General features: G+C 35.1%; 2 protein-coding genes across 2 annotated transcripts; one reads left to right on the forward strand and one right to left on the reverse strand.

The window, feature by feature from the left end:
• The first annotated feature begins 1,228 nt into the window (after window positions 1-1,228).
• Window positions 1,229-5,267, forward strand: LOC102601760 (kinetochore protein spc24). The gene is made up of 5 exons (XM_006358949.2): window positions 1,229-1,537; window positions 3,262-3,403; window positions 3,494-3,595; window positions 4,772-4,845; window positions 4,958-5,267. The coding sequence occupies exons 1-5, from the start codon at window positions 1,360-1,362 to the stop codon at window positions 5,062-5,064; spliced, it is 603 nt and encodes a 200-aa protein (XP_006359011.1). The 5' UTR covers window positions 1,229-1,359; the 3' UTR covers window positions 5,065-5,267.
• A 208-nt stretch (window positions 5,268-5,475) lies between these two features.
• On the reverse strand, window positions 5,476-8,925 carry LOC102602096 (protein FRIGIDA-like). Its single transcript, XM_006358950.2, has 2 exons — window positions 6,974-8,925; window positions 5,476-6,878 (listed from the first exon to the last, which is right to left on the reverse strand). The coding sequence occupies exon 1, from the start codon at window positions 8,836-8,838 to the stop codon at window positions 7,195-7,197; it is 1,644 nt and encodes a 547-aa protein (XP_006359012.1). The 5' UTR covers window positions 8,839-8,925; the 3' UTR covers window positions 5,476-6,878; window positions 6,974-7,194.
• Window positions 8,926-12,961: the final 4,036 nt, after the last annotated feature.

Genomic DNA, 12,961 nt, shown 5'->3' on the forward strand with positions numbered 1-12,961 from the left:
CCTAATGTTACTTCTACTCTGTTTATTTTTACTTAAATTTAGAAAGATATGCTTCATTTCTACCCTCAATCTTATCGCTACATTTATTTGCTATTTAAAATTGAAATTAAAAAGACAAATGACAAATAAGTTTCTATATTAGCTCACTTATGAGCAAAATATATTATAACAATCTTTACTAATTTTATAACAATACATAAACTATACTCCCTCCGTCCCATATTAGATGGGCACTTCCAACTTTACACGGTGATTAAAAATCATTAATACATTGGAAGACTTCACCATTTTGCCCTTTGTTTATATCAATGCACATTGAAATGAGTTACAAAAAATACACATACAATATAGAAATGGTCATATTAATTGTAGGGGTAAAATGGAAAAGAATTAATTAATTCTATCCTAATTTAATAAGTGCTCAAATAATATGAAAAAAATATTTTTAGTAAGATTCTCATCTAATATGGGACGGAGAGAGTAACAATATAACTTTATTAATGTTGGGCCCGGGCAGCGCCCGGGCTTTCTTTACTAGTATATATAAATTTAACTATGGACCTCATGTGACTAACAAAATTCACCATTATTGTCTTCTTTGTTAGTTTCAAAGAAAAGCTATGTGAAATCTAACATATTGTCTTTATCTTCTTTTAACAAAATTTAATATTTTCTCTTATTTAAAAAAGAAATTGATATTAGGTTAGTGGAATAATATTTTTAGAAAAGAGAAAATAGTAAATTTTATTGGAGAATAAGAGAAAATAGTGTTAGATTTCTTGGAATTATTTCTTTGGAGATAACAATGGTAAATTTTGTTAGCCACAAATGTTCCATAATTGAATTTAACACTTTTTTGATGAATTGTTAGATTTGAGGTAAAAGACCAAAATAAACTTATATTCTTATACATTAAGAATCATTTCAATTAAATGAAATACATTATGGACCAAAATGAACAACATTATTTGTCATGTTGCGTTTCTTGAAAGTTAGTTTGACTAACTTTCAAAATTAAATTAGGTTACATTAATTCGATATTTTAAACAAAAAATTTAGATATTCAAAAACTATACGAAAAGTAAAATGTTAGTCAATATTTTTATAATTTGACTCTAGAAAAAAAAACTATGACAATTAAAAGTGAACGGAGATAGTAATTTAAAACCATTTCAATCAATTAAAATACCAGTAAGATAAAACATTACCCAGTACCATTTTGGTCATTTTCTCTTTCTTTTTCCGTGAACTCCGCTAAATCATTCTTCTTTTCAAATTACTACATTCGGAGGGAGAAAAAGAAGAAGAAAAAAAGCCCTAAACTTTGGTCTTGTAGTAAGGGGGTCTGGACAGTCGAAAATGGTGGATGGGTCGAATAACGTGGATGTAGAGAAGTTGATCTCCTTCAGTAAGGATCTTGTTCAGTTCTTGAAAGAAGATAAAGATGTCAGCTTCTTGAAACAGTGTAAAGAGCAATCTAATGCCCTTCAATCACACTGCCACACTGAGCACCAGGCACTTCAGAATTCCATTCAAGGTGGGGTTTTTGTATTTCCTTTTCAGTTTTGTAAATTGAGGGTTTGTTGAATTTTTTAGTGACTTAAAAGTTTGAATCTTTCCGAGTTGGAGTTTTCCCTAATCCCCATAGAGACATAAGACTATGTGAGAAAGAATAAGTTAGCTTAAAGATTGAACCTTTGGAATTGTGTGCATAATGTTCTTACTGTTGAATTTTGAATTCTTTTGGAAATAGTTGGATGGTTACTGAGTGAACCTCTTTCTGTGTTTCTTGAACGATGGCTTTGGCCATGAATACAATTTTTGAGTTGTTTCTGAATTTTTATGAGTGATTTGGAGTGAAGAAAGTTTTTGGTGTTTTCAAATTCTTGAAAATTCAAGTTGAATTCTAGATTTTTATGGCCAAACATGTTTTATAGAGTTCAAAAAATTCATGGCCAAATGCTCCCTTAGCTAACGGATCGTCCCAAGAGACAACCCATTGGCCAAGAGGTTACAATTTAAGCTGCAGATCTCAGTGGTGTGACTCTTAGCTAGCTTAGTAGTGCCTGACTGGACCTTCCCTACTTCTTAGCTACCTTAGTAGTGCCTGACTGGACCTTCCCTACTTCCTATGAACAATGTGTGAGAAAAAACATTGGCTTAAAGATTGCAACTTTAAATCTGATATAGACAGAGTTTACAATGTGCTTTGCTGTTGGATGCAGTTCTTTTCCTCCTCATAGCACTTCTGCTTTATAGATACTTCTTTACACTTGAAACCTTGCTTTTTAATGATATCTTTGTTTTTGGATGTTTCATTCAGTAACATTCCTTTAATGACAGAGAAAAATGGGGTTTGAGTCAATTTCTTTCTAGATTAATTAGTTTAAAGATTGAACCCAAGGGACATCCCCGTTGCCTAGAGGCTATAAGTTGAACCACAGTGCGTAGTTCAAACCTCAGGGTCACCACTACGCAATAGGATCTTCCTTGCTCCTTAAAACTATGTAGTGAAAAGAAAAAAAAAACTCTGCGTAAGATTGCATTTTGAATCAATGTAGACAAACTTCACAATTTTCTTGCATCTGGATGATTCTTTTTCTTAGTACCAATTATTAGTGGATAACTCTCTTTACATGGAACTGAAACACCATTTTCTGTTTGCTTGCGTACTAGCGTGTCACTGTGTCAGGTCAAAATTTCTTCTTGCAAAATATCGTGATTTCTGGATGTTTCTTTTATTACTAACATTTCGTGGAGTGTGGACTGTGGGGTCTCTGTCTATCTTTTATACCTTTACATGAGTACTACTGCTGGAATCTGGATGCTCTCATGCCAACCCTCATGAGATTTTTTAGAATGTATTATATATAGTGTAAAATTGGTGCTATTGCCTACTTATTCCTGATAGTTTTGGTGATACTTCTACTTTTGGTGTACTTTGTTTCTGAGTTGAAGTCCTTTTAACCAATTAAAATGCAAAATAGGTAGAGGCCCAGTATGTGTGTGTGTTTGTTTAGTTTAATGATTAGCTCAATAGACCACTATATTGGTTCCTTTCAAGGTCCCAACACTGCTCCTATGAATTCCTTCAGGCCTCAGACATACATGTTGTTTTTCTTATTATATAAGTTGGAAATTGGAATTATGTTGGTATTTAGTGTCTTCGTTCGATCATTAATTTATGATTGTACTGGGAGATGTCCGGATTTCTGAATTTGAAAGTATTTATTAACTAATTTCAAGTCATTACATACTCAGATTATCAAGGAAAGATAAATGCATGTAAGCAGAGAACAACAGAAGCACAATCTGAAGCTGCTGCAGATGCTGAAATAAATAAGCTGCAGAAAGAGTTAGAACAGGAGATCCAGAGAGAACAACTGCTAAGAGAAGAACTTAGATAAGTATATTTAACAATGTTAGATACATGTATTTGTATTTCTCAGATAATTTAGTGTTATGCTTACTGATTGACACCTTTTTTAAACACAGTTATAACCGATGAGATCAATGATTTAGATCATCAAAGAGACTCTATTGAGGAGCAAAGAAAATTGCTCAAGAAAATTGAGCAAGATCAGCTTCGAGCTGAGTAAGTAATCAGAACCTCTTGTACTTTAATATGCTTATGATTATGTCAGACATTTATTTCCAACATACTACTATAATATTTCGTTGAAACAATCCCATCGTGGCATTGTTATGTTGACTCCTCCTCATCCTCTAAGTTTCAAACCGTGCTTGCTGGCCCTTGGGGTTTCTTGGTCATCAAAAAAGAAAAAGATATTGATATGTTGACTCGTTAAGCTTTTTGCAACTTATGTTGTCAAAGTGTCTCAAGAGGTTGCGAGGGTCTGACATGTTTTCAACATATTCTGTGGATAATTTGCCTACTCAGTTCCATATTGCAACATGGTACAAATATTTGAATGTATCTGCCATATGCCAATCACTGTTAAGATAGTCCATTAACATCCCATCTGGTGCAGACCAAGTTCTACCACAGTACATCTTTGGATGTCTAGTTGTAACTATTGCCCAACTAAGTATTTCTACAAATTGAATATACACATGATTTGACATTATCTGGACGCAACAAAACATATCCCTCCTTTCCACTTTATGGGATACACTTTTCTTTTTAGCCCGTTCCGAAAAGAATGACACATTTCTAAATTTGTAAACAATTAACTTTACACTTCCCATTTGACCCTTAATGAGAAGCTTTTATGACCATCCAGATGTTATGGCATATTTAAGACCACAAGTTTCAAAAGTACTATAGACACACACATGTTTAAGACCACAAGTTTCGAAAGTCTTCATTTCTCTCTTAAACTCTATGACGATTCAAACTATATCACATAGTTTGGAATGGAAGGAGTAGTATTTTTAAAGGTTTCCTCTGCTGCACCTTCACTCATGAACATCATCTGAGGATTGAAACTTATTAGACATATTACTTTTTTTCGTTAGTACTTTACACTCTTTAGACACACAGCCACTTGCAGAATATCCTGTTGCAATGATACCAGTGTTTTTATCCAGAAAGTTCTTTTTCCTCTTTTTTTTCTCTTTAAAATGCTTAGTATTAAAGTTGTATTCCCAGTGTGCGGTTGATGTTTGGTAATTTGTGTTAAAATCAGTACTAATATTTAGTGATCTTTCCTTGTCTCTCTCTAGCTACTATTGTTTGTAATGCTTCTTCTTTAAGGGCTGTTTCTTGTATATGTTTAATTTCGAGCAATTTTTTCTTCTTATTTTGTAGGATGAAGCTATCACTGTATGCCTCTGTTACAAGTATCATCCCGGACTTGAATGATCAATCCAAAATATCAGGCCGTATCCTAATTACTTTGTTTGCTAAGCTAACATTTCTGATTCTTTTCTAAATTCGCCTTGTGTCTGTTTTTCGAGATTGTGCAGCAATTCAGTTCACCTTGACCTATCCTAGATATTGTGGAGAGAGATAAGAAGGTGGTTGAAAATTTCGAGTTTGATTCATCAAATCAGACTGCCTTTGACACTTGTAACAACATCTGGAAGATGATTAATTTGTAAGAAGCAGCATTGCTTAGGCTTAGTTATGACTTGCATTGTTAAGAGTACCTTATTGCCTTGGCTGATCAGTTTTTTAATCTAATCATACTAGATCTCATTGCCATTTTGCATTATAGCGTGTTTCATTTGAAGTACAATCTTGTATTTTGTATATGATGTTTGTTGTTCCAGAATTCAAATCATTTCTAATGCTTTCACAAGTCTCAGTCTGTGAAGTCAAACATTTGCTAGATAGCAAAATCCAATAGTCTAATTATAAGTTGCAACATTGACATCTAGCAGGTAACTGCTCAAGCTTTCTCAACGTTCCATCGATATCAGCATCATCATTCCATTCCATTCCATTGAAAGAATTCCTCACATATTTCACCTCACTAAATACAGCAACAGTATGATAAGAGAGTCGAGCTTGCACGTTAAACATTATGAAGATTTATACCTCATATGGCCAATCAAGCAATTGTAAAACTACAAAATGCAGTGGAGATAGATAGGAAACTCTATCTACGTTAAGGAGAGATTTTACATAAATTTTACAAGAAATAAATATGCTAGAAATTCTCATATGACTATATCTGGGGCATTGCTGAAATCCCAATTTCAATTCATACATAAACGTTGAGCTGTTGTCTCTCTTATACAGCTCATTCAAGCCAAAAGTCACAGATGCTGGTAAAAAGCAGCGGAATCAGATGCAAATTATCACAATCAGAGTTCAGGCCAAGGTTTGCCCATCAATCTCCCCTGTAACAAGAAAACAACTAAACTTCAATCCGAGCAAGTTGAGATCTGTTTGTGTACATTCTCACTGTCTGTGTCAATCCATCTTAGCCCATCTTATCTTGTAATGTTACGATCCACGCTATTGACTAGTTTGTTGGTTGTCTACTTGGGACCTACAATTTGAGCAAGCTCACACAAGCGGAGTTTCCCTCTGTAACCACCAGGAAATATAAAGGTGCATTTATGACCAAGCAAAATTTTGACTTCAGGAGCAACAAAAATATTGTATGCATTGCAACAGCTGTACTGCATATAAAAACAGACATTTGGTGACACCTTAATGAAGTCAAACTTCAACACAATGAAACATAGAAATAAAACAAAAACAAGTAAATGTGGTTTCCACATGATGCATATCTGCAAGCCCAGAAACTAAATTGTGAAGTTAGAAAAAAAGAAATTGAATATAACATACTCAACCACCTTCAGCTGTTCTACATCACAGCAATTGAAACATAACACACTCGACCACCTACCTAAGCAACGTAGAAACAGACATACAATTGATCCCCAAATCCCAAATCAAAAGGATTGATTCATAAGTCGAAGGCCAACTTCAGAATATATCTTCTAGACAATAGATATGCAAATCATGGTCAGACTCAAAGGCTGATGGCCAATGATCAAACAATTCACACCAAGCAATAAACTACAACCTTGGGTAGACTATCCATACAAGAAAACCTAAAACTTTAACACATTGAAACTAAATGCAAGAAGACTATATCATTTCATAACATCAAGGGAGCAAATAAAAAGATGCAGGTCCAACATTTACTCGTAACGCGTAAGAATGGAGAGACAAACAAGATATACAAGTGCACATGCCCACAGCGTCTCCAGTCAATAATTGAACAGACTATCAAAACAACAAACATATGAATCCTCACGATTCTTGTTTCTCCATTTAATCTCATCTCGGGAGAAAATTACAAGAATGTCACACTTGGAAAAAAAGGAAGATGCATGTTTGAGGAATTGAACCCACGACCTTGGGTTTTCCAAGGAACCATTGTGACCTGCTGGACTGGCTGAGGAAAAGGGAAAACAAGATTGTTAGAAAATCATGTTTGTTGGAAGGGAGGAGAAAGCAAAGGGAAGTCAATCAGTTATTCATCTCTTTTACCTTTTTTAAATTTTTTTTGTAATTTTTGAAATCTTTCCAAACAAATGAAAGTTTTCCAGGTTGAATTTAGACATCACTATGCTAAGCCGAACATTCGCCAGAGCTTTATAGTAGCTAATGAAACACAACCTTCTCCAAGACCATGCGCATGAGATCACTTCTAGATAGGGTATACTACAAAAGGGAAACTAAGTTAGAAACAATGCCTGCCCAATGCAAAACTATCTCTTCCAGTACAAGGAGGGTGAAGGATGAGCAAGGGCAGCAGATGGAACAGTATCAGCAAACTGATATGGTGCAGGTATGGTGTTTGGCAACCGTACAGAGCCTTCCATGTATGGTGGAGGCTGATTCGCATCACCAGATATGTTGTTTCGCAAACCCTTAGAGCTTTCCATGTATGGTGTTGGCCTATAAGCATCACCGGGTATGTTGTTTGGCAACCCCTTAGAGCCTTCCAAATATGGTGGAGGCCTATAAGCATCACCAGGCATGGTGTTTGGCAACCCCATAGAGCCCGATGCTTCAAAGTAGGATGGCGGCCTATAAGCATAGGTATGGGAGGCCAGTCTGTCATGCACAGCTGCATCACCAGGGGGTCCATATAACTGACCAGTATGACTTCCTATTTGACTAGGTGTATGATCAACTAGAGTCCCTCCATGAACTCCAACACATGAACCTCCTTTCACTGAATTACCTGCGCCAGCTCCATCCATGGCCACAGCACCTCCCACAGGTCCTGCCAGTGAGCCAACAGCATTTTGATGTATTGAGCCTGCAACAGTTCCATGCAATACAGACGGGGCCAGAGAATAACCATAAATTTGGCCGGCAGTTCCACCACGTTCTAACAAGGTACTGTTGCTATCATCAACATGATTAACAACTCTATGTTGTTGTAGAGGCCATGGATTTGGATTTGGATTTGGAAAATGTGAGGGTTTCATTTCTTTGTTGCTGAAATTACCAGACGACTCAGTCTCACCAATTTTTCTCTTTTGTGTCATCTTCTGATCACCTATATGCCTAGTCAATTCAGTAACTTCTTTCTCACCTATATGCATATTCAAATCAGCAATATCTTTCTCCAAGTTCATTATTCTCACATCGATTTGCCAACCAGGAAGGAGTTTCGAAGGATCAATCTTGTGGCGTTCCAAACATTCCCCGACAGATTTCAGATCAGACAAGTGCTTATTTTTACCTGCACGCACAGCAATACTTTGATGTTCAAGTCCCTTAGTATTGTTCAAATATGACACTTCAGAGTTATGTAAAAATGATGTCAAGATTTTACGAGGGTTATATCTGTTCCCCATTCCAAAAGTATAGGCAATGTCAATGGCCCCAACTACTAAAGAGTTATTCAACATCCACTGTATTATTTTCGGAATCTTTTCCATGAGAACTCTTGATCTCCTAAGGGCACCAGAAATCTCCATGGCGCCACCTGCCTTGAACAAAAATCTGATATCCCGATCCATAAATCCTTGAGGAATCCCGAAACACCCAATGAGCAACAGCAAACCCTGGGCATCCATTTCCTGAGCCGTTCCTATACCTCCTTCGGATATCAGCCTCGCCCGCCATGCTAAAGCTGCCTGCTCTGCCTCATTTTTTGTCCGTTTATCAATCGCAACTACTCTCCTTTCTCCCATCATCAACAAGAGGCATTCCATAGCCAATAAAGAAGCCCGTCCCCTTGAGCTCTTAACATGCTTCTTGCTCCCCTTGTTGATACATTGCACTACAAGCCTTGCTGGATTGTGCGACAGTGTCAATGCCTTAGGAAGTTGTTTACGCAATCCATCTTTATCTGAGATATGCCTCACGATGTACCTCTTCAGACCAGCAAAGTCCATCGTTTTGCACAGGATTTCCAGCTCTGAACGAGAAGACGATTTCGATTTCAATTCCTCCTCCTCCTCCTCTTCTTCCTCCTCCTCCTCCTCCTCTTCTTCCTCCTCCTTCTCCTCATCCTCATCCTCATCCTCATCCTCATACTTCTCCACCTCATCCTCCTCCTCTTCATCTTCATCTTCATCTTCAGAGGGGTCAGACTCGAAAGATGGTTCTGGCTCTGGCTCTGGGGTTGGGAGTGTCACTGGTGGCGGAGTGAGCAGTAGTTGCATAGCGGAGTCAATTGAGGTCCGTGCGGAATCAATGTGTTGTTCTAGGTCAGTCAAGCATCGCTGGAACGTGAAAAGTCCGTCCGAGAGTTTGCTGAGATTGGCAATGATCAATTCCGGGGAATGTTTTGGTTGCGATTCCGACTGTTGAGCTTCTGTTCGGACTGATTCGGTGTTCAGTGGTGGATCTGGCCGTGGCGTAGCACCGGCGGCGGCGGAGGAATCCGTTGGTTTTTTCATCTTATTCGTCGGAGTAGAAATGGGGAAAACGAGGAAAATTGACCATACAGAAGAAGAGAGAAAATAACAAAATCAGTCCTTTAATTATTGGGTTACACTTTAAATTGTCCTTTTATATTTATTATACATTACATTTGAGAATATAAAGTCCTTTTAGTTTTTCTCCAACAACATATAAAGTCCATTTAGTTTTTCACAATAGAGGTGTTCTAGTAAAAATCGATGCAAATCGAAAAAGACTCAAAGAAAACACCTAATTAAATTGAACCGATAAATATACATATTTTTTTATAATTATATATACATAATATATTATTTTATTATGAATAGTTTTAAAAAAGATGAACACATCGGTGGTCTCTTAAAGTTGACATCAAGTTTCTTTTAGACACTTCAATTGAGTTTTGTTCATTTTAGACACCTTTATGTAGGGTTTCATTGTACCATTTTGACACTTTTTGATAATAACCCAAATATACAAAATGTGTGTAATACACTTGCCGATGATGTGTCAAAGTGACGAATTAAATGAAGACACTTTTGAGTAGAAAAAAAAAAGCGATCACTGATTTAATGACATATGACATTTTAAACTCAATATAATATTTTTTTCTTAAAAAGAAATTCATCACCAATTCACTCATGCTCAATCGTCTTCTTCACTCCACCTAGGGATGACAATGGGGCGGTTGCGGGGGCAAACCCGCCTAAACCCACTAAGATTTTGATCCGCCCCACTCCGCATAAACCCGCCCCATCCCACATAATTAATAAAAAACATTTTAAATGATAGGCGTACAAGTTTTTAATTTAAAAGTTTGAATTTTGTTAACTGTTTAAAGTTAAATTAACATGTTAGTGTTGCATTAAAATGCAATTTTATAATACTCATCTTTTAAAAATGTCAATAACATATATTTTGGTAGCTTTGAATTAGGTATATTTGATGTAATAAACAAAAAATGCAAATAGTGACGACTTTTTTCTTCTTTCTAGTTTTTTGGCCATTCAATTTTTTTTTAATAAATATTCAGTCAGTTCCATTTTCACTTAAAACTCATCATATGATTAGTGCCCAAACATGTGCAGAACTGATTCAAAATTTATGTGAAACGATGGATTCTTCATCCCTAACCTGCAACCGCCCCGCCCTGTGTAAATTTTGAAAAAATATATTTAAACTCGTCCCTCCCCGCACCGCATCCGCAAAAGATCTAACCCGCCCTGCCCCACATACACTATAAGCCGCCCCGTTTTGCTCCCAACCCGCTCCATTGCCATCCTTAACTCCACCCAATTCAGTCGTCTTGTTCACCTCCACCCACCCCAACCCCAACCCCAACCGCTCCTCCACCGGCCACTAGATCGTCCCCTTCACCCTCACCCACCCCAACCTTAACCCTTTTTCCACCCAACACTTTTGAAAGAATTTAATTAATTTTAAAAATATAATATAAAAATACGATTATTTTTGTACTTCTGAAAATCAGTTACTCCCTCTGTCCCAATTTACATGGCTTACTTTTCTTTTTAGTCAGTCCCAAAAAGAATGACACATTTCTATATTAAGTAATAATTTAATTATAAAATATCTATTTTACCATTAATGAAATGATTTACAGCCACACAAATTTATATCATTCATTTTGGACCACAAATTTTAAAAATTTTCATTTCTTTTTTAAACTCTATGCCGAGTCAAACTACCTCACATAAAATAGGATGAAGGGAGTATTAATTAGCAATGGAAGATTTTTTTATTTTTTTTTTGCAATTCTCATATGTGCAGAGGATTCAAATACATTAAAAAAATATTGATTATTTCGTGGTGCTGAAATTTCAACTTTTAGGAAATCTTATGGGTTAAAATTCACTTTTTTTTATCGGTGATATCATTAAATCTATTTCATCATAGAAAAAGTTTAAGTTTGAGAAATGGTAGCTAGAAAATTAAGAAGAAGAACAATTTGTTCTTATAAAAAAATAGTGAAATAAGGCTCACGCCCGGTTAGTGTGTGTATCACACTCACTATGTCATGTCAATTAAAGTGTCAAAATGACACAACAAGACTCTACATAAAATGTCTAAAATGAACAAACTTAACTAAAGTGTCTAAGTGAAATTTGATACCAATTTTAAAAAATCACCAATGAATTCAGCCTTTTAAAAATCTTGTATATACTTCCATTAAAATTTATTTATGAAGAAAAACAATTCACAATTTACACTTTCGGCAATAATAAAGCAGAAAAAATAACATTATTTTTACTAAATGGTATAAGAACAATGTATACTTATTTTTTTTAATGTCAAATAATAAACAATGTGTAAAAGTTTATATCTTTATTGGTGATATCATTTGAATAGCTGAAATTATCACATCTTCCCTTAAGATTCTGTTGTTAGATTACCTTATTCAGAAATTTGATGATGCACTAACCTCTCCCTATATTATTATTTCATTTACCGAATTTAAATTCAAAATCTTTAAATAAAAACAGGATATAAATAACGATTTTCTTTTGCTTTCTCCACTTGTTTCATTTTCCTACTTTTAACAAACATTATTCTTCAAGTTTCAGAGTGAAATATGTGTATTTTTCTTTGTTTCCCTTGTAACCATGTGCATACATGTTCTCATATTATTGATATAATTGCCATTATAATTTATAAAAGAAAGTCACCATTGAAGTTATCTCGAATTTTCAAAAAGACATCTTAACTTTGCGGGTGTCCTATTATCCCATTGAACAACTTCAAAATAATGTGTATACCCCATTTTTTACCCAATATCACTCATACAAAAATGTTTGTATGTTACACACTAATAGTCACTCGCCATGTGTTAAAAATATTTTTCAAATATTTTTATCTGATTTCTTTGTTTTTCTTTTTTTTTTCTTTTTCTCTTTCTTCTTCACCTCAACTATATTCTTCTGCCATTCCCTTCCCGCTGCAACAGTCGTCAAATTTGCTGTGGCGGGGAGGATTTCGCGGTAGCACTATCAATTATTTGTCAAACTACCATCAATTAATTTATTTATGAAATAAACACCGTCAAATAATCAAAATCTAAATACTCAAAATATCACCAAGTCAAAATCTAACATTTAAATCACTACCTTCTCCAACTTCTTACTCCTAAATCGAGTTTTCCATAGTTTAACTACTCCCAAATTCCAATCTTGATTTGTAGGAGGAAAAAAATCACTAAATTAATTTGTTTTTCACAAAAAAAAAAAAGAGAATAAGAATGAACACAATAACATTAGTTTTAAAAAAACAAAGATCAAAAAGGAAAAAGAGAAAAAGAATTTTTGTTTTGAAGGAAGCCATGGATGCTCAAGAAATATGGGTAAGCTAATAATGGTAGGGAAGATCAGAAAAAAGATTTGAAAAATTTAAAACTATTCCTAATAAAGTTTAAAAAAAATTAATACATGGGTTTTTATATTTTTTCAAAATAAGTTAAATTGGTAGTGCCACATGGCAATTTTACGTTGGTCTGAAGCTGTATCAAGAGTCCTTCACACGCTCATATTTCGTGACAGCACGAGTGGTGTTAAAATTAGTCAAAATGTATATTTATTGTGGATTTAGATAGTTTCGTGGGGT

Source organism: Solanum tuberosum, unplaced genomic scaffold (assembly GCF_000226075.1).
Source record: "Solanum tuberosum cultivar DM 1-3 516 R44 unplaced genomic scaffold, SolTub_3.0 scf00285, whole genome shotgun sequence".
Classification (NCBI taxonomy): domain Eukaryota; kingdom Viridiplantae; phylum Streptophyta; class Magnoliopsida; order Solanales; family Solanaceae; genus Solanum; species Solanum tuberosum.

Bases quoted from the DNA above. Each gene is read 5' to 3' on its own strand.
- LOC102601760 (XM_006358949.2), top strand. From the start codon at position 1,360: ATGGTGGATGGGTCGAATAACGTGGATGTAGAGAAGTTGATCTCCTTC. The intron at 1,538-3,261 runs GTGGGGTTTTTG...TTACATACTCAG, and splicing joins ACTTCAGAATTCCATTCAAG to ATTATCAAGGAAAGATAAAT. The intron at 3,596-4,771 runs GTAAGTAATCAG...CTTATTTTGTAG, and splicing joins CAAGATCAGCTTCGAGCTGA to GATGAAGCTATCACTGTATG.
- LOC102602096 (XM_006358950.2), bottom strand. From the start codon at position 8,838: ATGGACTTTGCTGGTCTGAAGAGGTACATCGTGAGGCATATCTCAGAT.